The 24,286-nt window shown below is 68.7% G+C and overlaps 1 protein-coding gene across 3 annotated transcripts; it reads right to left on the minus strand.

The window, feature by feature from the left end:
• On the minus strand, positions 1-23,020 carry PRDM16 (PR/SET domain 16). 3 transcript variants are annotated; one of them, XM_084875770.1, is made up of 11 exons: positions 22,875-23,020; positions 22,275-22,428; positions 16,250-17,648; positions 14,467-14,551; positions 11,755-11,921; positions 11,581-11,658; positions 7,329-7,498; positions 6,499-6,673; positions 4,054-4,287; positions 3,057-3,234; positions 1-1,652 (listed from the first exon to the last, which is right to left on the minus strand). In XM_084875770.1, the coding sequence occupies exons 1-11, from the start codon at positions 23,007-23,009 to the stop codon at positions 1,518-1,520; spliced, it is 2,910 nt and encodes a 969-aa protein (XP_084731896.1). In that variant the 5' UTR covers positions 23,010-23,020; the 3' UTR covers positions 1-1,517. The 3 variants fall into 3 exon arrangements, with proteins under 3 accessions (XP_084731896.1, XP_084731895.1, XP_084731897.1); XM_084875769.1 differs by having other exon boundaries at positions 14,467-14,554; XM_084875771.1 differs by lacking the exon at positions 3,057-3,234 and having other exon boundaries at positions 1,513-1,652; positions 14,467-14,554.
• Positions 23,021-24,286: the final 1,266 nt, after the last annotated feature.

Below are 24,286 nucleotides of genomic sequence, written 5' to 3' on the forward strand. Positions count from 1 at the left end.
TTGTCTGGAACGGGGCGGGTGCGGGCGGGACGCGGGGGGCTGCGGGGGGACCCGGCCCCGGCTCGGGGAGGCCCCCACGCCCGGCCCTCGGTCACACAACACACAGCCGGTTACACGGGTTTGGTCCTTCACTGGGTACTTATATTAACATTATTTCTCCACAATAAGAATGTCTAATGCCAAAAAAAAAAAAAAAAAAATACTGTTAAGGAAGAAATAAAATAAGAAAAGAAACAAATTAGAAAAAAATTACAAGTTATATACAGATTAAGGTCAATTCCATCAGGGAAAGAACAGGACGATTTGAACTTGGCCCCTAGGGGGATAATTTAAAGCCCCGGGTGGGGAGGAGGCTGGTCCCGGAGGGAGGGGGGCGCGGCCCGGCGGGCGGGGTGGTCTCTGCGGCAGGTCCTGGTCCCGGCTGGCCGTCCCTCGGCTCCGGAGCCGGCCCGCCTGCCGGGACCCGCGCGGAGGGCGGAGCGGAGCGGCAGGTGTCCTGGGTCCCGGCCTCAGGCGCCAGTGGAGCGTGGCGGCCGGCATAGGGGCGAGGAGGTACCCCATGCCGCCGCCAGGGGTGCGCCCGCCTCCTGCCTGTGCCCGTCTGACGGGCGGGTGAGGGGACGGCAGACCAGACGTGGCCAGCGGGCCTGCCTTCTGGAGAGCAGCGGAGGGGACAGGCCGGGGGAGGGACGTAAGCTGTCCCCCAGAATCGGGGAGGGGGGTCCAGGGAGGAGCCGCCTGCGGGCCACGGGCACGGATCCCATGTCACACCATGACAGGCACGTGTCCCAGTCCCAGCCTCGGGCCGGCCTGGGACCCGTCTCCGAATCCTTGGTGCAGTCTGAACGGGCTTGAGGCAGGGCCCAGGGCCCGGCCGCCCGGGGTCACTGAACGGCCATGGCTTTACAAAGAGGGTCGAGGACAGGAAACCTCCCCGCCAGCTACAGTCCCAGGGCCACGGCAGCCACGGCAGCCACGCACGGCCACGCGCAGCGGGCCGGGAGGGTGTGGCTTTGCAGGGAAGCTTGGGTTCGAAGCGATGCAAAATTATGTTTACAAAACAAGTTGCAGGTCCTTTTCCATCTCTTTTTAAAAAATACTGTCTGTTTTTAAAACCACATGCTTAAATAGGCTCTGTCGTCAGTAAGGTCACCAAAGGGCGGTTCTGGTCATTGTTTTCATATAAAAACCGTGTGGGCCGCTCCCTCCGAGGGGCACCGGGTCTGTCCCCCTTCGGGGCCGAGGTGGCCCGGGCTGCAGTGCAGGAGGAGGTCCCGGTGGTGCCTGCCGGGCTGATGCTGCTAGGCCGCTCCGTGCGCCGGGCTGTTCTCGGTTCTCAGAGACGTGGCCGCCGGCCTCAGGGACTGGGTGTCGGGGTTCTCACTGGAAAAGGCGGGTGAAGCCGGGGGCGGACACGAGGAGCGGCCGGGTGCAGGCGGGAGGGTCTCCCCGGCTCCTGGGGCCCTCGCTGGGACGTGGGGCCGAGGTCACCTCGGGAGGCCCTGCCCCCCGGGCGGTCAGAGGTGGTTGATGGGGTTGAAGGCTCCGGCCTCGGGCGTGGGTCCCGCCATGTTCAGCCAGGCATCCAGGGGGCTCTGGGCGGCGGCGTGGAGAGGAGGGTCCTCGGAGAGCGACAGCATCATTGCGTATGCCTGGGGGAGGGGGGGATGGACACAGGCCGGCAGTGAGCCGGGGACCCCAGGCCACTCCGTCCTCGCCCCTCCCACCTCCCCCGGCTCGGCCCACTCAGACCCACACGGGCGGAGAGAGGGCAGGTGCCAGCGCCCGGCCCATGGAGGCCAGACCCGTCTCCCCCCAACCAGGCCCGAAGGAGGGAGCCGGGAGGGCCCTGGCAGAGGGGGTCCTCGGCCTCTCGGGGTGTCCCCCCTGCAGTCCCCACAGCCACCCCTTTTCTCTGCCTGGTGACCCGCAAACCCGTGTGCGAGCGGGCATGTGGGGCCCTGGGGGTGCCGGTGGTCGTTGCTAAGAGCCTGTCCGCTAAGTCCCTGCCCTGGGACGCCCTGGGACACCCAGTCCCAGGGCACCTTCTGCTGTGAGCCGTGAGTGTGAGGTGACAGCACCCGCGGGGTGGGGCGGGCTGGGGGGGGCAAACACTGCGGACAGAGTTAGTAACAGACGCAGACAGACACACAGACGCTGGGCTGAGGCTCTGAGGCTTGGGCTGCCGCGCAGGCTGAGACCCTGTGGGCTCCGGGCGGAGGGACGTGGGAGGCGGTTCTGCGGTGGCTACACTGGGGCCGGGGCCGGTCAAGCCTGGTCTTCCCTGACCCGTCACGGCTCCCGTGCGGACCAGCGCCCCCTGCGGGCAGCTTAACCTCTGGCCGTGGCCCTCTGGCCGGTCACAGAGGGCGGGGGCGGGGCGGCCTCTCCCGGACACCTGCTGGCGGGCACCGCCTTCTGGGGATGAGAGGACAGTGACCTCGGCGCCCCTGAGTGACCTGGTCCAGGGAGAGACAGGTCCTTCTGCTCTCAGCCCTCCCGCCCCACGGCTGCCCTGCTGCGGGGACGTGGCGGTCCCTGGGCGTGTCTTTAGCCGTGGCCATGGGCACGGGCGGACAGTGGGTCAGGATCTGGGCAGGCCCGGGTGGCCACGGAGAGGGGGCTGCCCTGCCTGGCCATGGGCACGGGCGGACAGTGGGTCAGGACCCGGGCAGGCCCAGGCGGCCACGGAGAGGTGAGGCTGCCCTGCCTGGCCATGGGCACGGGCGGACAGTGGGTCAGGACCTGGGCAGGCCCAGGCAGCCACGGAGAGGTGAGGCTGCCCTGCCTGGCCATGGGCACGGGCGGACAGTGGGTCAGGATCTGGGCAGGCCCGGGTGGCCACGGAGAGGGGGCTGCCCTGCCTGGCCATGGGCACGGGCGGACAGTGGGTCAGGACCCGGGCAGGCCCAGGTGGCCACGGAGAGGTGGGGCTGCCCTGCCTGGCCATGGGCACGGGCGGGCAGTGGGTCTGGGCCCCGGGCAGGCCCGGGTGGCCACAGAGAGGTGGGGCTGCCCTGCCTGGCCTGGGGGCGGGCAGGGCTCAGCGTACGTACCTGGCTCTTAGCCTGCCTGTACAGGGTCTGCTTTAGAGCCTCAGAGTCTAGGGTGGAGTTAAGCACATCCTTAACTTCCAGCGCCTCCTCGGCCGCTCTGCGCAGGTCCAGCCCCTTCCCAAAAGTCGGCATCGGCTCCAAAGCCAAGAGGCCACCCGCCGGCGGCTGCTCGGCGCACCTGCACCAACCGAGAGGCCCGTGAGCCACGGCCTCGGCCCCGCGCCGCCGCGTGCGAGCCACATGCACAAGACGGACACACGGACACACGGACACCGGGACACCTGCAGCCACACGGATGCGGGAAGAGCACGGACAGAGGACACGGAGCGGGTGAGTACACGCACACGTGCTGCAGGGAGCAGGCGGGGCCTCCGGGTTTGCAGGGACCAGGACAGAGGGGAGGGGCAGGACCCCGGCCCCAGGACAGGGGGGGGGGGGTGGCTGTCTGTGGAGCGACTCCTCAGGGATCCTGAAAGCTGGCACTGCCCCGAGGCCAGGGGGAGGCCAGCACTGGGATGCAGGGAAGGGGCTCTGGGTGGCACAACTTCCGGAATGACAGGGCTCAGTCCCGGGCCACAGCGCCCCCGGAGGCTGGACGGCACCCCAGTGACAGCTACCGTGTGGCCCTGCTGCTGGACACGCTCTCCGTGCTGCCCCCGGCCTCTGGATGTGCATGCACGTGCATGCACACACGTTTGCACACGTGTGTTAACAGATGCACACACATGCTAGTGCATGCACAGGTGCATATATGCATGTCCCCAGCACACACATTTGCACGTGTGTGTGCATGTTTGCATGTGGTGTGTGAGGGGCGGGGCCGCTCCCTGGCCCCCGTGCAGAAGCCCCGTGGCAGAGGCCTGCAGGGAGGAGGGGCGGAGGGAGGGGCGGGCTCTGAGGTTTGGGAGTGAGTCGTCCTCTGACGCTCAGGGCCTCCCGCCCGCCGGCCCTCAGCAGCCCCGGCTCCCAGCGGCCCGCCGTGCCCGCGGGCACCCACCTGCGGGGGTGGTCGAAGCCCGCGGCCAGCGGGGCGGGCGGCTCCTCGTCCTCGTCCTCGTAGGCGCCCTGGGGCTCGGGCACGGGGGACACGTTGTCGTCCGGGGACTTGCCGGCCAGGCTGTCGTCGTCCTCCTCCTCCAGCTCCTCCTCCTCCTCCTCCTCGCCGTCCTCCGGCTTCCCGCCGGCCAGGCCGGGGCCGGGCGCCGCGCCGTCCAGCTCCGGGGCCTCTGGCCTGGAAGGACATGGGGGGATTGGCCACCGACCCCGAAGGCCGCGCCTCAGCTCCGGTCAGCGCTCCCCACTGCACCCCGACCTCCAGCCCCCGAGAGCTCGCCCTGTGGCCACAGGACCCCTGAGCCTGGTCCTGCTGTCCCCGCTGCTGTCCCTCCGCTGTCCTGGGCTGTCCCCACCGCGGTCCTGGGCTGTCCCCCCCGCGGTCCTGCTGTCCCCCCCCGCTGTCCGGGCTGTCCCTGCCATGGCCCCAGCCCGGTCTGTGGGTGAGCGACTCCAGGAGAGAGGGGTGTGCTGAGTGCGTGGCCGGACGCGTGTGTGAGTGTTGGGGTGCATGGCCAGCCTGGCGCTGGGCCAGGATCGGCGGGCACAGGAGACGTCGGGGAGGCTGGCGGCCCAGCCCGGCCCCGAGGACAAGGACGTGGACGGCCCGGCCAGAGGCCCCTCTGCGGACGGTGCTGGGTCCTGGGATTCAGTGGGTGGTGCTGGGTCCTGGGGTTCAGGGGACGGTGCTGGGTTTTGGGGTTCAGGGGACGGTGTTGGATCTTGGGGTTCAGTGGACAGTGTTGGCTTTTGGGGTTCAGGGGACGGTGCTGGGTTTTGGGGTTCAGTGGACGGTGCTGGGTCCTGGGGTTCAGTGGGTGGTGCTGGGTATTGGGGTTCAGTGGGTGGTGCTGGGTATTGGGGTTCAGTGGGTGGTGCTGGGTCTTGGGGTTCAGTGGATGGTGCTGGATCCTGGGGTTCAGTGGGTGGTGCTGGGTCTTGGGGTTCAGTGGGTGGTGCTGGGTCTTGGGGTTCAGTGGACAGTGTTGGCTTTTGGGGTTCAGTGGGTGGTGCTGGGTTTTGGGGTTCAGTGGGTGGTGCTGGGTCTGGGTTCAGAGGATGGTGTTGGGTTTTGGGGTTCAGTGGGTGGAGCTGGGTCCTAGGGTTCAGTGGATGGAGATGGGTTCTGGGGTTCAGAGGACGGTGCTGGATTTTGGGGTTCAGTGGGTGGTGCTGGGTTTTGGGGTTCAGTCAGGGGCAGACCCGCTGGGACAGGTTTGCCTGGGAGACTAGTCCCCTGACGTGCTGGCCCCGGGCCGTGCAGGCAGAGCTCCCCACAGCGGGTCCCGGGACCACAGGCTACGTGCAGGGGGTCAGCTGGAGTCCTGCCCCCTTCAGGCCGAACCCGTGGACCTCAGGCTCCCGTCAGGCTGCATTCCCGGCTCCTGAGGCCGGGCCTCCCGCGGGGGGACTGGGGCACCTGTGGGCCCCGGACTTCAGGGCCGTGAGGCCGGGACCCCGGTGGGTGCGGGGCGAGGACCGTCCGCTCACACCGCCCACGGTCTGCCAGGGCCCCAGCCCCTGCCCGAGACCCCGGTCCCCGTCTCCGCAGTGACGTGGGCGCCTCCGGCCGGGCTCGCTCCCTGGCCGGGCGGAGCGAGGGCCTGGGCAGTGGCCGCTCTTCCCGGCTCTCCGGGACCCGGGCAGCTCCTCCGACGGAGCCTCCTCACGCCCGTGCCTGGCAGCAGGGAAGCCCTGGCGGACGCGCGTGCTAAGGGTCAGGGGGCAGGAGGGCGCCTGGGAATGCGGACAGGGACCCTCTCCTGGACGGCCTGCACCCCTGGGGGTGGATGGGGGCCCTGGGCCCACCGTGGCCACCGTGTGGGCAGTGCCCTGGGCCTGGCGGTGGGGCTGGAGCCGGGGGGCTGCACTCCGAGGCCTCCGGGAGTCGGCAGAGTCTCTGGGCTGCGGACGCCCGTCTGGCACCGGCCGGCCCCCAAGGAGAGCGTGTCCTGGGCCGGAGCCCTGGGGGCAGGGCGGCCACGCGCCGAGCCCCATGATCGGGCTTGTGCGGAGCCCCCTCCAGCTCGAACCCGAAGCCCTTGTTTTTCTGCTGCTGCTGGTGTGTGTCTCTGCGTGTGCGTGCTCACGTGTGTGCATGTGCACATGTGTGCACGTGTGTGTGCGTGTGTGTTGGTGCATGTGTGTGCGTGTCTGTGTTTAAAGGGGCAGCGCTCTTGTTTGGAACCTCCAGTGTCTGGGGTCCCGGGCTGGGAGGACCACGCTGGCGCCCTCAGTGCTGACAGCTGGGTGCACACGTGTGACTGTCACGGTCGCACCGCGTCAGGTGGAGAAACCGAGGCAGAGCCGGACGGAGTGGGACCGCTGCAGGCCGGGCAGGTGCCGGGTTGCCCGCTCGGCCGGCCGCACGGGCCCGTGGGCTCCTTACCGCGTGTCCGTGCGCGCGGCCGCTTGGCTCCCCTCGCTGCTGGCGATGAAGTTCCGGATCTCGGAGAAGTAGGCGTCCTCCTTCTCCTCTAAGAGCGCGTGGGCGTCCGCCTCGGAGGCGGGCGAGGAGGCGCTGGTCCCCAGGTGGTTCGTGAGGACCCCGGAGTGCTGGCTCACTGCGTGGAGGCGGGGGGCCCTCAGCTGGCTGCTCCCCTGCCCGCCGCCCCCTCCCCATCCATCGCCCCAGCACTCAAGTTCTACCTACAACCCCGCTCCACCCCCGTTCCCGAACCACCTCCCGGGGCTGCCCGCGGGCGCGCACCTGCATCTGCTCACCTGGGGTCTGACCCCCTGGGATGTGCTCCCTGGGATGTGCTCCCCTGGGCGTGCTCCCCTGGGATGTGCTCCCTGGGATGTGCTCCCCTGGGCGTGCTCCCCTGGGTGTGCTCCCCCCGGGCGTGCCCCCGGCGTGCTCCCCGGGCGTGCTCCCCTGGGTGTGCTTCCCTGGGATGTGCTCCCCCGGGATGTGCTCCCCGGGCGTGCTCCCCCGGGATGTGCTCCCCAGGTCCCCTGTGCTCCCCGGGGCGTGCACCCCTGTGTGTGCTCCCTGGGTGTGCTCCCTGGGTCCTCTGTGCTCCCCGGGGTGTGCTCCCCCGTGTGTGCTCTCTGTGCGTGCTCCCCCCGGCGTGCCCCAGCCTCTCACCTGGGGCGTGCTCCCCTGTGCTCCCTGGGATGTGCTCCCCCCGGCCTCTCACCTGGGGCGTGCTCCCCTGTGCTCCCCGGGCGTGCTCCCCTGGGGTGTGCTCCCCCCGCCGCGCCCCGGCCTCTCACCTGGGGCGTGCTCGTGCTCGTGCTTCTTGAGGTGCCGGTCCAGGTTGGTCTGCTGCCCGAAGCAGCGGCTGCACAGGTGGCAGCGGAAGGGCTTCTCCTTGTTGTGGATGTTGCGGACGTGCCGCTGCAGGTTGGAGGAGATGCTGAAGGACCGGTCGCAGTACTTGCACCTGCGGGCACACAGCTCGGTGAGGCCGTGCCCTGGGCCTGCGGGCGGCGGGCTGTGGGGGGTGTGCCCTCGGCGTGCAGGAGGGGGTCCGGGGGGCGTGCCCTGGGCATGCAGCGCCCAGACCCCCCAGCGTCTCCGTCCCCCGGGTGGTGGGTCACCCAGCCCCCCAGCCCCGTGGCTCTACGCCTGGCAGGTCCACCCACAGGGTGACGTGCTCCCAGCAGCCTCAAGGGGGCAGCACCTCACCATGGAAAGATGCCGAGGCTGGTCCAGGGAAGGAGGGGTCAGTAGACAGCTTCCTACAACTGTGCTCCCCGCAATTTTCCTCCCCACAGAGACCCCCGCCTGGCGCGGGGCGAGGAGAGCTGCTCCCACTGGGCCCTGAGCTTGCTGGTCCATCGACTGGGGGGTGGGGGCTCCCAGCCTGTGGCCGACAGGCTGCTTCCCCCGCAGGGACCACATGACCTCACTGTCCTCTTCAATTGGGGGGCAGCCCACTTGCTCAGCTCATCTGTGCGCCCCCCGTGGACCCCCTGCAGTCCGCGCGGGGCAGAGGCTCCCGCTCGCCCGCCCGAGTATTCTCTGACGCCCCTCTTATCCGAACAAGCGCGGCTGAGAGGAAATGGCCACCACGCACCCTCTGAGACCTGGTGATGTGACGTGCCCGTGGGGGAGGGGCCCTCGGGCAGGGCCGGCCTCACGCCCCCCTTACGTCCCCACACAGAGGGCGACACAGAGCTAGCGGAGAAGGAAGACACCCAGCCAGAAACGGGGAGGCAGCCAGGGCCCCAGAGGGGTGACCGAGAAGTGACCCACACTCCCGCTCCTGGTGGCGGAAGTCCAAGTAAGGCCGGTGACTGACAGGTGCTCTCACCGGCACTGTCCGGCTAAAGCCGCACACGTGTGTGTGAGCGTGCATGTGTGTGCACACAGTGCAGGTGTCAGTGTGTACAGAGGTGCCCACGCACAATTTGGTACGTGTGTGTGTGTAGTGTGGGTGCACGCACACGCGTGGTGAGCGTGTATGTGTGTGCACATAGTGCAGGTGTCAGTATGTACAGAGGTGCCCATGCACAATTTGGTACATGTGGGTGTGCAGGCATGCGCACACACAGTCCATGTTCACGCACATGTGTGTGTGTGTAGTGTGGGTGCACGCACACGTGTGGTGCACGTGCAGACCGGCACAAACAAGCGCTCTGGTGTTTGGAACTTCTCCAGGGACCCTGTCAGCCCCCTCTGTCGATGGTGACAGGCTCCCCCTGCAACCTGCTCCTCAGGCGACTGCTCAAGTGCAAGGCCAAGCCGGGCCCCAGCCCAGGCCTGGGCGTCCACCGCTGCCCACCCAGCGGGCGTGCGCTGCGCTGTGCCGCCTCGGTCTGTACCGCGCTCACAGCACGGCGCCCTTTCTGCCAACAAGTCCCCGGAGGGCAGCGCGTGGCCCGGAGAAGCGGGTCCGAGTGCGGACGGGGCTGCGGGCGCTGGTTCCCAGGGGTCAGGACTTCCTGTGGGGCCCGGGGGGCGGGTGGCCACGCCTTCCGTGGGCCACAGAGTCCCGAGTGGCCTCCGGTTCTCATCTCAGTAAACGGCCCAGACAAGCAAGCCTGTTTGAAATGGAGGGAGAGCCGCCAGGGCTCCGGGGAGCGGGGCCTGCGGGCAGCTGGAATTTGCTTATAAATAAGCTGACAAGGGCTGAAACCGGTTTGGCTCGGTGGATAGAGCGTCGGCCTGCGACTGAAAGGTCCCAGGTTTGATTCCGATCAAGGGCATGTACCTTGGTTGCAGGCACATCCCCAGTAGGGGGGTGTGCAGGAGGCAGCTGATCGATGATTCTCTCTCATCGGTTTCTAGCTCTCTATCCCTCTCTCTTCCTCTCTGTAAAAATCAGTAAAATATATTTTTTAAAAAATAAATAAGCTGGCCGAAGCCGGTTTGGCTCAGCGGTAGAGCGTCGGTCTGCGGACTGAAAGGTCCCAGGTTCGATTCTGGTCAGGGGCATGTACGTTGGTTGCGGGCACATCCCCGGTGAGGGCTGTGCAGGAGGCGGCTGGTCGATGTTTCTCTCTCATCGACGTTTCTGGCTCTCTATCTCTCTCCCTTCCTCTCTGTAAAGAATCAATAAAATATATTTTAAAAAAATAAGCTGACAGGGGCAGCGGCAATGTGTGGTCGCTCCGCACAGAGTAGCACTTCGCCGGGAGCGGGCACAGAGGGCGGCCACCGGGGGGCAGCGTGGCCTGCAGGGACCTTGCCGTGACCGTGCCCACGGCCACCGAGGGGAGCCAGCGCGGCGGACACAGCGCGGGGCCGGGAGGGTGAAATGGCCCCGGGCAGCGTCCCCTCTCCCCTCTGGGAGGCGTGCCAGCCACGGAGCACGTCCTGTCTGCCAGGACGCGGCCGGAGTCACTTCAGATGCCGGCGTGGATGCAGCCGTGAGAGCTGGCGGCGAGGGGCCGGCCGCTGGCCTCCCTGGCGCACACACGGGGGCGCACACCCGGGGTGGGGTGCTCATGCAGGCGGGCGGCGGCTTACTCAGCCCCCGGGCGGGGGGGTCCCCCTTTTTGGCAGGTTTCTGAGGCCGAATGTGTGCCTTTTCCCTCCCCCACGTAAATCCCCCGTGATCAAAGCCGGCCGGAACCCCGACAGCGCGGACCGCCACCCCGGGCCCCGCATCACAGGGCCGCCCCGCGCCGGGAAAGGCGAGATCCCACGGAACTTTCCGGCAATCATCGCCCCGTAAGCCGAGCCCCCCAGACTGGCGAGAACAAAAGAAATCAATGACAATCAAAGGTTCTATAAACACGGCCCGACCCTGGGGCTTTGCACGGAACAGGGTCTGGAAACCGGCTCGCATTACAGAGAGACGGTTGGCGGGCAATAGCCCAGGCCCCCTCCGCCCCACCTCCTGCTGTGGCTGCCGGCCCTCGGCAGGCCGCACCCCGCTTCCCGGCGCCAGGCGCTGCCGCACAGGCGGTGGGCGGTGCAAGCTGCCGTCCTCCAGCCAGGACCGGACACGGCCCTGCGATGGCCGGGGAGGGCGTGGGGACCATGGCACCTGCAGGGGCCCCCTGTGCCACCTCCCCAGGGGTGGGGACACCCGCACCCACAGCTCCGTCTCCAGGGCTAGGGGGGGACTCCGGCTCAGAGCAGCCCGCTGTGGGAACCTTCTGCCTCCAACTCCAGCCGCGCCAGCTCCCTCCTCCCACGCTGCCCCTGGCGCCCAGCACGATGCTGGGCAGCGAAGCCGGCGGCTCCCCGGCGCTCCCGGTCGCCAGCACCCACGGCTCTGGTCTGAAATGCTCACCCGGGCCCTTCCCGCCGGGTTCCTGAAAGCCAGGTCCCCGCAGCCACTCGCCGGGAGGGCCCAGGGCCAGGCCAGGACCAGGTCGGGGTGCGGACGAGGCCCTCGGCTCAGATGTGGCCTCGGACCCCCGGCCAGTCACGGGGCGCCTCTGAGCCCGGCTCCAAGCCTTGGAAGGAGGGTTGTGCCCACTGTGGTGAGCACCCCACGCTGCCGCCCAAGAACAGAGGGGCTTGGTGGGGAGCGGACGCCCGGCTCTGTCCAGGCCCTAAGGGGACCGGCGCATGTCCCCGGGGCGCCCGGCCTGGCTGGGACACCCATTAGCTCAGGGCTCCGTCCCACGGTCCACTGGCCCCAGGCCCCACCTGGCCCGGGTCAGGTCAGCCACGGCCATCTGGCACCGGCATCGGGAGGTGAACGAGGCTGAGGCTTTGCCGACAGACCACCCGGGCTGGTTCTGGCAGGCCCCGCTCTGCGCCCCCGCCCAGCGGCCACACCTTCCTCCAGCCAGGATGGCACAGGGGCTGCCCCTGGCATCGTCCTCCGAGGGCAGGTGGCAGCCCCGAGCCTGCGAGCAGGGCACCTCCCGCCTGGTCTGGACAAGCCCCGGGCAGGACGGCGGGGTCAGGTGGGGCCAGAGTGACCGGGAGCAACGCTGGTCCCCCCCCGCGACCCCCAGCGCAGCGAGAGCCCCCCCACTGCGGTGAGAGCCCCCCCCGGCCCCCACTGTGGTGAGAGCCCCCCCCGGCCCCCACTGCGGTGAGAGCCCCCCCGGCCCCCACCTGTACGGCTGCTCCCCGGTGTGCGTCCTCAGGTGTCGTGTGAGGTTCGCAGATCGGGGGAAGATCTTTCCGCAGTACCTGGGGGGAGGGGGCTGTCAGGAGACCCAGGGCCAGGAGCCACCCCCCAGGCCACCCCCGTGGCCACCCCAGGGCACCCCAGCCCGGCCCGCTCACCGGCAGGTGTAGCGCTCCTTGCCCTTCCTGAGGATGGGGTCGGAGAGCGTGGGGGGCGGGGAGCGGAAGTTGAAGGGGTGGTGGGGCAGGGGCTGCAGGGCGCCGGCGTCCGCCTTCATGGCCGCGAAGCTCTCCAGCTTCTCCGTCATGGTCTCGATGGCCGACATCTGTGGGCGAGAACGGGCGAGGCTGGGCTCCCCGGAGACACCCCCCGGCCCTGGCTGGACCCGTCCACCGCCCGCGGCCCAGCCCTGCCCGGGCCTTCCCCCAACCCACCATCGCAGGCCGGGATCTGCCGTGCAGCCGCCCTGCCTGGCATGGGGACCCCGTGCACATGGGCCATCTCCCCCGCCCCCTCCCCTCTGAAACAGGCCAGCCACGCCTGCCGCCTGCCCCCTGGCCATCCCTCCTGACTGGCCAGTGTGTGTTCAAGACAAAATTACATCTATTATTATTATTATTATTATTATTATTATTATTTTGAGTCTTGAAAAATTAAGACAGTTTCCTGAATCTCAAGGGATCACAGGGACCAGGACCTGAGGCGCCACCACCCCTAGTGGCGGGAGGCCATAATTACAGGCAACGCACTAAAAAGAATGCACAGCCTGAGACCCGACCTCACTGACTCCATGGCCAGAGGGACCGCCAGGGCCACACGGCACAGGACACGGGGTACGGACCAAGGAGCCGCCTCTCTGCCCCTCGGAGATGCCAAGGGCTGTGAGGAGGAGCAGGAGGAGGAGGAGGAGGAGCAGGAGGAGGAGGAGCAGGAGGAGGAGGAGGAGCAGGAGGAGGAGGAGCAGGAGGAGGAGGAGCAGGCGGAGGAGGAGGAGGAGCAGGAGGAGGAGGAGGAGCAGGAGGAGGAGGAGGAGCAGGAGGAGGAGGAGGAGGAGGAGCAGGGCACTGGTTGTTTCCATGTGGTGGGCAGAGTCCTGATCAGACTGTGACTGCTCTCCGAGTCCTGGGGGCATGGGGACGGGAGAGCGGGGGCCGCTGCAGCTGCCCAGGCCATCCCGTGAGGCCTGCTGGGCCATGTGGGGGTGGGCGGGGCCTGGGCAGGCAGGGCATTGCCATGGCCAGAGCCCCTCGGGGTGCAAGTTGGGGACCAAGTGACCAATGGGCTGATGGACAGAGAGTGACGCCTGCCCATAATGGCCCAGCACTGTGACCTGGGGCGGCCCCCTTGTCCCGTGCCAGCCCTGTCCGGTGGCAGGACGCTGTGGGCTGCCCTCCCCGGGCCCGTGAGGGACGATGTGAATGCCCCTCCGCGGCCCCTCCCTGGCCCCTCCGAGGACAGTGGGGCCCCTGGAACACACACCGCTGGCCCCTGCCCGCCCGTCTGTTTCAGCCCTGCCTTGAAAGGTTCTGGAACTCTCCACCACTCCGCCTCCCTGGACCCCAGAGGCGGGGTGGGGGGGGTGGCTATGGCCAGAGGACGGCTTTGCCCTGTGCCCTGGGGCTGCCCAGGCACGTCAGGAGGGGGGACCGGGCCTCGCCTGCCCGGTGCGATGGTAGCAGCACCGCCCTGCCTTCAGGCTCGGGCCATGCAATTGGGTCACTTACTGGTCGTCTCCCCTCTGCCCGCCCGTCTGGCGGGGGACAGGGACCAGCTGACAGGGTCAGTGCGCCCCGGCCCCTGGCTGTCAGGCTGGGCGGGTCTCCGAGGCCGCAGTCCGGCCGGCCCTGCCCGCTCCGCCCGCCAGACATTCCGGCCCGGCTCCCGCAGACAAACACAGGATGTGCCCGGTCCCCAGCCCGGTCCCCGGCCCGGTTCCCAGCGGCCGAGGAAAATTGGGGGAAGTTGTTAGCCAGCCCCTGGGCGGCAGACAATGGGGGCTAAGTTTAGCTGGGAACCCGGGCGCAGGTTCCAACCTGGGCTTTGTCCGAGGCGGGCTCCGGGCAGAACAATGCCGCCTGGGTCTGGGCTCGCCGGGACCCTCTGGCTGAGGGGTGGGGGGCTTTGGGGGCTGGGCCCCACGCAGGGGGGACAGGTGGACGCAGGGGCAGGGAATCAGGGCTCCGCCCGGCCCCTGCTGGCCCCTCTGCTCTGTGCCCACCCTGGGTGGTGCCCGATGCAGGCCTGGGGGCTGTGGTCTCCTTCCCAGACCCCAACTCCAGTCTGGGGGTGGCCGCCCACCCTCTCCAGCCCCCGGACCTCTGCTTGCCTCCTGTGCCTGCCTCCGCACCCCGCTCGGCCCTGGACACACGGCCATCCGCCCCTGGTCCCCTTGTGAGGCACCCCAAGGCCCTGGCACCCCAGAGAGGCCTGAGCACCTGCACACCCCCTGTGTCCCTCCCGCTGAGCCATCCACCGTGTTCTTGGAGTGCTCCCTCTGAGCTCTGCCCGCCGCCCCTCCCGCAGCCATGGGGCCGGGGTCCTGGCTGCTTCTGAGGGACCCCCAGGGCTGCCCCCCAGAGCCCAGCACCTTCCGCTTGTGCCCGGCCCTTCCCCCCGTCCCGCCCTTCACCCCGTCCGCCCTTCCCCCCATCTGCCCTTCACCCCGTCCGCCCTTCACCCAGCCTGGCCACGGGGCGCTGTGTGGTCCGAGGGAGACCCCGGGCATCTGATGGTCAGGTGGGTGGCTGCCGCCCTCCCCGGGGTATGGCCCAGCCTGGATGGGCCTCAGGCTTCTGCCCCCACCCCGCCCCGCGCCCCGCCCCCCACCCTGCCTCCCGCCCCCCCGTGCCCCTCCCACGCCGCCCACTCACCTGGGGGTGGAAGAGCAGCGGGGGCGGCCGCAGGAACTTCTCCTTCAGGACCCCCACGGGGTCGGGCACCTTCCGCTTCTCCACCCTGCTGGACAGCAACCCGCGGGTTACGTACCCCTGGGCCCAGGGCTCTGCCATGCTCTCGGCCACGGGCCCCCGGTCACTGAGCTCATCCCTGCACTGCCTACAGAGCCCGGCCCTCCCTCTGGAGCCCCCTCACCTCACCGCTCTGGGCCCCCCAGTCTCCCCGTGCCCCCACCCCAGCTGGGCGCCTGTGGCTGGGCTAACGCTGAGCGTGGAGCCTGGGGCCTGCTCCAGGGCCCCCACACCCGGGCACCGCCCCGCCCTGTCCACTCTGTCGGGGTCCCCGGGGTGGCCACAGCAGAACATGGAGCAGGCACCCCGACTGCCCTGTCCCCGGCCCTTGGCGCCGGGCGCTCTGCCCAGCTGGTGAGTGAACAGCGGGCCCGTCCGGGGGAGGCCACGGGGTCTCCTCCTGTAGCTGCAGCCCCTGCCTGGGCCCTGGTGGCCACAGGCCGTGACACGTGGTCACACGGAGCAGGAGGACGTGGCAGCAGCCCCTCCCCCTGAGGTCCCCTCTTGCCCAGGACCCCCACCCAGGTCCCCCACCTAGGTCCCCCCCTCGCCCAGGTCTCCTCCCCCAGGCACTCTCTCATCATTTCCCAGCAGTGCCGCCTCAGTTTCCCCTTGGGGTTGAGGTTTAATCTAAATGGGGAAACCTTTTCACAGGCAGACACAGCCCCTCTGCTCGAACCCTGGGCCGGGGCCTGCCGGGCTCCTGTGGGGCCCGCTCCCGTCCCTTCCACACGATGTGTCTTCCAGGCCCAGAGGGACCCGGCCCAGTGGGACAGGATGGGACGGCCCGGGAGCAGCAGAGCTGCCCGGAGCCAGGGCAGGAGCGCCCCCCCCCCCCCCCGGTCACCCCGTGGAGAGCCGCGGTCCAGCGGGGAGGGCGGGAGCCACAGGAACAGACTGACCCCTGGGTGTGGCTGTGCGGGAGTGGAACCGAGTCCGAGGGCTCAGCGAGGCCCTCAGAGCTGGACCAGGGACAGGAGCCGGTGGCAGGGCCGAGGGCGGACACATGGGGGAGGCTGGGTGTGGCTCCACCATCTGCTTTTATGGGGATTTGGCCACAGGGCGGCCTCATGGGCTGGCAAGGGGGACGGGGGGGCATGGAGGGCAGGGGGGAGACTGCCCCCCTCGCTGGCACCCCTGACCTCACCTGAACCGATCCTCGGCCCCGCTGGCCCCTGGGGTGGCCATACGGCCCTTGCTCCCTGAGCACAGGCATGTCTGTACACGTGTGTGCACATGCCTCCCGCCCAGAGGCAGGGCCTGCACCTCGGTTCCCTCCTGACCCGCATGTGCTCAGCCCTCTCCTGGGGCTCAGCCAGGCTCCCCGGGCACAGGTCGGGGTCAGACCCTCCACCTCACAAACCCTGGGTCAAAGGCCAACAGACACCGGAGGGACTGCGGCGGCCCTCACCGGGAGGCTGGCCAGGTAACCGGACACGGACTGGTGCCAGCCCTACAGCTTCCTGCCCCCCTGCTCCCCCTCATCCCCTTCCCCTGGGCCCCCAGGAGGACGGCTGTGCCTCTGAGGTGCGCCCAGAGGGAAGCAGAGACCCCGGGAGAGGGAAGGGTGAGGGCGGGTGCGAGTTTTGGGGGTGGGGGCGAGCTGGTCTGGGAAGAGGCCGGAGGCTCAGGGGCCTGGGGGGAGCAGGGGCCCTGGGCGGGGGCAGCGGGGCGGGCCCGCGGGTACCTGTAGATGGGGTCCATGAAGAAGGGCGAGGGCTTGGCGTAGTGCAGCGAGGGCTGCTGGGGCAGCGGCGCCTGGCAGGCCTTGGGCAGCCTGTCGCCGGCCGCCGGCGCGCGCTCGCCGTAGACGTGGTTCTTGCGCGGCTCGCGGCCGCCGTTGAGGCTGGCGCGGGCGCGGCTGCCGATGCTCAGGTCCAGCGGCTGCTCCTCGCCCGCCCCGCCCGCGGGGCCGGCCCTGGGCGCGGGCGGCGCCTCCTTGGGCCGGGTGGTGAGGTCGAAGGGGGACTCGGCGCCGGGGCCGCCCCCCTTGAGGGCGTCCCGGGGCGACTTGGGCTCGGCCTTGACCAGCAGGCCGTGGGCGAGGGTGCGGTCGGCCAGCGGGTAGAGGGCGGGCGGGAAGTCGGGCAGCAGCTGGAAGGGGAACACAGAGTGGTAGGGCAGCGCGCCCAGCCGCTTCTCGGGCACGCCCACGAAGCCCGGCCCGAAGTACTTCTCGGCGATGGAGGCGATGGCCTTGATGGAGTCGCCGGCGGCGCCGGCCAGCAGCTGCTCCTCGGGCGGCGGGAAGAGGGCGTGCTGGGCGTAGAACACGGGCACCTCGCCCGCGCCCAGGGCGGCCCCTGGCCCCGCGCCGCCCCCCCGGTCCGCCGCGCCCCCGGCCGCCCGGCCCTCGGCCTTGGCCTTGTCGCGGTCGCTCTCGGCGTCGCTGTCCAGGTCCTCCGAGCCGGTGCCCGTGGTGGTGTCCAGGTCCGTCCCGGTCGTGGTGTTGACGTCCTCGAAGTCGCTGCCGTCCGACAGGTCGCTGCCCCGCGCCGCCTTGAGCTTCTCGGGGAACGCGCCCTCCGGGGGCCCCTCGAACTTCTCCTCCGGCCCCGCGGCGCCCGGCGCCCCCTGGCCGCCGCCCACGGCGGACACCAGGGGCAGCGCCGGCGTGCCCAGGGGGCTGGGCAGCTTGGCGTCCTGGGTGTGGTTCAGCGGGCTCTTGAGCAGGGGCGTGGGGGGCAGCAGCGGCGGCCGGGGGTACAGGGAGGGCGGGAAGATGCCGGGGAAGCCGGGCGTGAGCGCGGGGAAGGCGGGGGGCGCCGCGGAGAAGGGCAGGCCCCCCGGGTGCGGCCGGGAGGGGAAGTACTCTCCGAAGCCCAGGCCGGCGGGGTTGAGGGCGGGCGGCGGCTTGGCCTTGTCCAGCAGCGGCCCGGGCGCGAGGGGCAGGCCGGGCGAGAAGAGGCCGCCGGGCGGGCAGTGGCTCCTGCCCTCGCAGAAGCGCCGGTGCTTGTTGAGGGAGGAGGTAGTGCTGAACATCTGCCCGCAGTCCTTGCACTTGATCTGCGTGCGGCAGTCGGCATGCATGCGCTTGTGGCGGCACAGGTTGGAGAACTGCGTGTAGGACTTGTGGCAGACCTCACCTACAGCGTCAGCAGAGAGCATGCAAACACGCTATGAAATTACCGGGAAACGGCGCCTGCCCCTGTGCCCCTGGGTGTGTGTGTACACGTGTGTCGCTGTGTATGCACGTGCATGGACTAGCCTGTCGTGTGAGAATGTGCACCCGCAGGCACATGTATCACACATGCATGTAGGCACATGTGCCTGAATACATGTGCCTGCAGGTTGCACACAGATGTGGAAATGACATGCACACGAGTATGTGTTCGTGTGTGCGTGTTGTGCATAAATGGGTGTGTGCTGTGAATGTGTGCACGAGCACACACACAAATGTATGCGTGTCACACATGCATGTGAATGTCACTCACACGCACACGTGTTCACGTATTGCACACTGAGCACGCGTGCATGCCACTCATGTGCGCATGCCTATGTTACATTGCGCATGGGTGCCTGCAAACACATGTACACACACGCACACATGTGCACACCATCCCAGGGCTGGCCTTGTCCCCAGCATGAACCGACAGGGGCTACTCCTGCGTCTCTGTGCTCCCTGCAGCGAGGCTAGTCCTCAGCTCTGTGGGCGGGGAGCACGTGCCTGCACCCTCCCTGCGCTGTAATGGGGGCGAGGACCCCAGCCCAGGGGGGCAGAGCCAGGCACAGCCGTGCGGCTTGCCCAGGAGGCACTCACTTTCAGGCGCTGCTCTGCAGTGAGGGTGAATCCCGCCCCCACCTCAGACCCTGCTTCTCCTGGTGCGTGTCCCCTGCAGCCCGGCCTCCCCTGTCCGGGCCCTGGGACCTGCGGCCAGGAGGGCAGCCAGGCCGGGGAGCCTGGGGGTGGCCCGAAGGGGGGAGGGAGCCCCATCAGGGCCCGCAGGCCCGCCCAGCTTGCTCAGGCCTGGCCGCACAGACCAGGGCGGCGCTGTGCCCTTGACCCTGGACGGGCTGGTCGGTGCCTCGTTCGTGGCTGCCATCCCCTGAGCTTGGACAGGGCCTGGGCCTGGGAGCCTGGGTGCTGTGTCCCCCGCCTGCTCCTCAGGGGGACTGAGAGACGTGGGGGCCACAGAGACGTCTCTAGGGACTGAGGCCCCGGGATGCGGACCCTGGACCCAGGGTGACCACTGCTGTCAGAGCCGGTGCAGGAGGCAGTGCCCGAGGGGCTGAGAGCCCCTGGGATGTGGGGACCAGCACCTGAGGGAGGGGGCCCGGGCTCCGTCAGGTGCAGAGCGACCCTGGCCCGGCCTCATCCCGTCAGCTGTTTTCCTTGAGGCGTACGAGTGTGAATGTGCACACTCACCCCCACATTCACACACATTCACACACCCACCCATTCACACACCCACACCCACCCCACATTCACACAGCTCACAGACACACCACACCCACTCATACACCCACACCCACACTCACCCACACTCACCCACATTCACAGACACACCCCACACCCACCCATACACCCACACCCACACTCACCCACACTCACCCCACACTCACCCCACATCCACACAGCTCACAGACACACCACACCCACCCATACACCTACACCCACACTCACCCCACATTCACACACATTCACAGACACACCCCACACCCACCCATACACCCACACCCACACTCACCCACATTCACACTCACCCCACATTCACACAGCTCACAGACACACCACACCCACCCATACACCTACACCCACACTCACCCACACTCACCCCACACCCACCCCACATTCACACAGCTCACAGACACACCACACCCACTCATACACCCACACCCACACTCACCCCACATTCACACATATTCACACAGCTCACAGACACACACCCATTCATACCCACACTCACCCACATTCACACTCACCCCACATTCACACAGCTCACAGACACACCACACCCACCCATACACCTTCACCCACACTCACCCCACATTCACACACATTCACAGACACACCCCACACCCACCCATACACCCACACCCACACTCACCCACATTCACACTCACCCCACATTCACACAGCTCACAGACACACACCACACCCACCCATACACCCACACCCACACTCACCCCCACGCACACAGCCACTCTCACACTCACACATCCACAGACTCACACACATACACACACCTATACCCCCCACATTCACACAGACTGACACACACACATCACACCCACTATCACACCCACCCACACACACCCACACCTCACACCCACACACACCCAGCCACTCACACCCACACATATCTACACCCCCAATGCACACACCAGCACTCACAAACACACAGGCACACACCCACTTACATACCCTCACGTGAACACACCCACACAGGCACACACCACATACCTGCACTCACACACACACACACACACACACACTCACTCTACAAAGATAAGGCCCTTTTCTGAAGAGTCCACCGGGAAGCTGCTCACCAGGTGCCCAGATTCTGTCTCTCACACACGCACATGCACATGCACACGCCCAGCACACACGTGAGCTCCCTGTGCAGGAGACACCAGCAGGCCGTGCCGTGGCCTGGGTCTGTGTGCTCAGGGCTCAGGCAGGGGCTGTGCTGCTGCGGGCGGGTGTGCAGCCAGCCCAGCAGGGGGCGCGCTCACAGCGGTGCCCGCCCGGCTGTGGGTGGCCAGCTTTCCGTCGCGCCACCTCGCGGGCACGGCCCTCACCCGTTCACAGCTTCCCTCCCAGGCCTGACCACAGGCCGAGCCCGTGAGCCCAGGGACACTGTGTGGCCTGGAGGGCCAGCCAATCCATTTCCCCATCTGGGGCCACCCTCTCTGAATGGCACGCTCACACCCACTGGCTGGCTGGGGCTCTCTCACGCCCACTGCCTGGCTGCCGGGAGCCGCCGGGCGGTGAGCTCTGCGGTGCCCGGGGCTGCCGGCTGCCGGGTCCCTCGCCCCGGGGCCTGTGCGGCAGCGGGCACAGCGGCCCGGCCCCCACGGCGCTGCGGCCCCGCTCAGGGATGAGGCGACCCCAGGAGACAAGGCCGCCGCTGGGGGCGTGACAGAGGCAGTGCATGGAGGCCCGGCCGCAGCCCTTCGCTGTTTGCTCACGGCGCCAGTGCTGTGGACGATCTGCCACGCTCCCCCTTTGCAGTCCCGGCCCAGACCTCCCCCCCCCCCCCCCCCCCGCTTCCCCGAGGACCTCCCAGAGGCACCCACCCCTCACGCCCTGCTCAGCGCCCCCACGACCTGCCGGGGGAGGAGGCGGTGCTGAGTGAGAAGGTGACTGGTGGGCGGCCACAGCAGACCCGGAGCGAGGGACTGAGCCCGCCAGCAGAACAGCTAGGAGCGGGCTGGGCAGTGAGCAGGCCAGCCTGGCCTCTCTCGCCCATGTGCATGCGTGCGCAAACACTCTCTCTCTCTCTCTCTCTCTCTCACACACACACACACACACACACACGTGCAGAATGACCCCCCCATGGTGAGAACATCCTGACACAACTCCCCACCCTCCAGTGTCGCCCTCCTGGCATTCATGTGGAGCCTGAGGAGTCCCAGGCCCCCTAGCTGGGGTCGGGAGCCAGACCCTTGAACTAGAGTCAGGGTTTTGCAGCATGGCCGTGAGCACCTGGCCCCTGACTGTCCTGAGCCTCAGTTTCCTGCTCCGTCATTAGAGATAGTACAGACCCCACTCCCTAGGATTTTGTAAGGGTTCTGTGAGATAATGAGTGTGAAATGGTGACTCAGCACTGTCTGGTGTGAATGGTGACTCAGCACTGTCTGGTGTGAATGGTGACTCAGCACTGTCTGGTGTGAATGGTGACTCAGCACTATCTGGTGTGAATGGTGACTCAGCACTGTCTGGTGTGAATGGTGACTCAGCACTGTCTGATGTGAATGGTGACTCAGCACTGTCTGGTGTGGAATGATGGCTCACTGCCCCTTGAGGCAGAGAGGAACCTTCAGGCTCACTCCCCTCTGCTGGCCCGTGAGGTCCCTGGGACCTAGTCCTTTGTGACCTTTGACCCCCTCCCATTAACCCAAACCGGCCTCGTGGCCTCTGTGCTCAGAGCTGTGGTCCACTCTCTGCCTCTCCTCAGTCTCTGTTGGAGTGACTCGTCCCATGGGCGCCTGCCTCCCCTCGCACGGGGAAGCAGTGCCCACCGGGTGCCCTCCTGGCAGAGCCTCCTAATCCCATGCTGCCCTCCCCCAGCTCGGGCGCCTGTCACACGGCTGGCTGAGGGTTCATGGCTCGACCGCTGTCCCCTCCGTTATTCACTGGGCCCTGCCACTCGGTGGTCCTGGGGACATCGCCCAGGCCCAGTGGAACGCGGTGGGCGCCACCGGCATTGCGTGCCTCAGGGAGCCCGGGTGGGCGGGGCCTGGGTGCGGGGAGAGGGTGGGGAGGGGAGGGGAGGGTGGGGAGGGGAGGGCTGGCTCAGGCTCCTCCCCAGGACCAGGACCTTCCCAGCAGCCGCCACCTCTGGCCTCCCGGGGAGAGTGAGGAGGGCCGGAGGCGGAGGAGGAGGTGAGAGAAGAGGCACAAAGCTCTGGCCTGGGCTCCGCGTGGCCGGGAGCTCCCGCCGCCTCGGTGCCTCGGGACCAACAGGGGTCCTGCCAAGCGGGGAGCCCGGGAGCCCTGCCTTGGCTTGGTCCTGAGACGCCGGCCCGCGCCCGCGGAGACCACTTACATATGAAAGGTTTGACGGTGCTGTGGATGTGCTTGTGCTGCTTGAGGCCGGAGGACGTGGCGAAGGTCTTCCCGCAGTCCGGGCAGGCGTGCGCCCGCGCGCCCACGTGCTGCGAGCGGATGTGCCGCTGCAGGTTGCTGGGGTCCGTGAACACCTGCGAGGCAGAGGCTGTGCCAGGCCCCGCCCATGGTGCCAGGCCCCGCCCACCCTGTACCAGGCCCGCCCACCATTCCAGGCCCCGCCCACAGTGACAGCGTCCGCCCACTCTGTGTCCTCGCTCCGTCCACTGTGCCAGGCCCCGCCCACTATGCTAGTGCCCCGCCCACCCTGTGCTAGTGCCCCGCCCACCCTGTGTCCTCGCCTCGCCCACCCGTGCCAGCACAGGCCCACCCTGTGCCAGCGCCACACCCACTGGGTGCCAGAAACAGGGAAATTGAAGGCGGACATGTGCTGCTCGGCGTTGGGGGGCTTGGCCCCCCGCCTCTCCTTCCCCATCGCGGGGGCGGGGCGCCCGGAGGGAGCAGGTGTGCCCCCGGGCCCTGTGTCCGCCAGTCGGGCCACCAGCCTGTCGGAGGCGGCGGCGGGCACACACGGCCTTACCTTCACGCAGTTTTCACATTCGAAGCGCTTGCCGCTGTCATGGGACATCTGGTGGCGGATGAGGTTGGACTTCCAGTTGAAGGCCTTGGGGCACTGGTCGCACTTGTACTCCCGCTCCTCCGTGTGGACGACCATGTGCTGCTCCAGGCTGTGCGCGAGGTCAGAGGTCACTGCAGGCCAGCCCGCCCTCCCTCGCCACCCCTGCCCCCGGGACGGCCCGACCCCTGGGGCTGCTCCCGGCGGCCTGATGTGCACGGGGCGTGCGGGCGGCCCAGGTGGCCCAGAGCAGCCGCGGGGCAGGTCAGAGATGAGGGGCAGGACGGCCCTTGTCCAACCCCCCCCCCCCCCCCAGGGCGCCCCGCCTGCACTTCCTGGCCGCCCCTCTGGACAGTCTTAACCTTGACGCTGACCCCAGGCCTGAGAACAAGGGGTCAGAGCTTCCAGCAGAGCCCTGAGCCCAGCGTGGGGGGTGGGGGGGTGGGGGGGACACAGCCAAGGCCCCCGAGTGGCCGCAGGGTGCTCCCCGCCTGCTGCGCCCGCGGAGGTGGCCGTGGTGCGGGGCGGGGGCCGGGGTGCGGGGCGGGGGCCGGGGTGCAGAGGCGGCCATGGTGCGGGGCGGGGGCCGGGGTGCGGGGCGGGGGCCGGGTGCGGGGCGGGGGCCGGGGTGCGGGGCGGGGGCCGGGTGCGGGGCGGGGGCTGGGGTGCGGGGCGGGGGCCGGGGTGCGGGGCGGGGGCCGGGTTCGGGGCGGGGGCTGGGGGCGGGGCGGGGGCCGGGTGCGGGGCGGGTCTCCGTGGTGAGGGTGCCCCGGCTGCTCGGGAGGCCGGCCCGGGTGAGCGAGCAGCCCCGGCCCTGGGGGAGCGGCCCCCGCGGCCAGGCCCGCCGTTAATCTTCATGAGCGGGCAGCCATACATCACGCCGTTAATTACGCGCCCAGCCATCCGTCCCCTCGCAGCGCGGTCCCCGGGCGGCCGCGGCGCCCGCTCCCGCGCTAATTGTGATTTATGTGTTTATGTAAAGGAAAGGGGCCCTGGGGAGCTGACCACCGGCCTCGGCGGGACCGGCCTACACGCCGGCTCTCCCCATCTGCTCCGGGAGGGTTCCCCGCCCCGCAGGCCGCGAGGGGCGGCGGTCAGCGCCCGCGACCCCACAGCCAGTCAGGGGCCTGCGGCTGCCCCGGCCGGCCTGGCCGGGAGGAGACCAGGGCGGGAGGAGCCTGGGCTGGAAAAGCTACCTGCCCCTGAGCACGGGGACCCAGGAGGCCCGTCTTCCCCGGGGCCCCCGGCCGCCCTGACCCTGCCTGGCTGGGGGCGGGAGAGCCACTGGGCCGGCTCCGGGGACGGTGTCCACCACTCAGGTCTCTCTCTGTGAGGCCTCCTGGCCAGCGGGTGGTGCCTGGGGCAGGAGTGGAGAC

Source organism: Pipistrellus hanaki (genome assembly GCF_964339955.1).
Source record: "Pipistrellus hanaki genome assembly, chromosome: 2".
NCBI classification, from domain to species: domain Eukaryota; kingdom Metazoa; phylum Chordata; class Mammalia; order Chiroptera; family Vespertilionidae; genus Pipistrellus; species Pipistrellus hanaki.

Excerpts from the sequence above, each read along its gene's own strand:
- PRDM16 (XM_084875769.1), bottom strand. The coding sequence starts at position 23,009 with ATGGTCGTCCACACGGAGGAGCGGGAGTACAAGTGCGACCAGTGCCCC. Across the intron at positions 11,922-14,466 it reads CGCTGCTCTTCCACCCCCAG|ATGTCGGCCATCGAGACCAT; the intron begins GTGAGTGGGCGG and ends TCTCGCCCACAG. Across the intron at positions 11,659-11,754 it reads AAGGAGCGCTACACCTGCCG|GTACTGCGGAAAGATCTTCC; the intron begins GTGAGCGGGCCG and ends CCCTCCCCCCAG.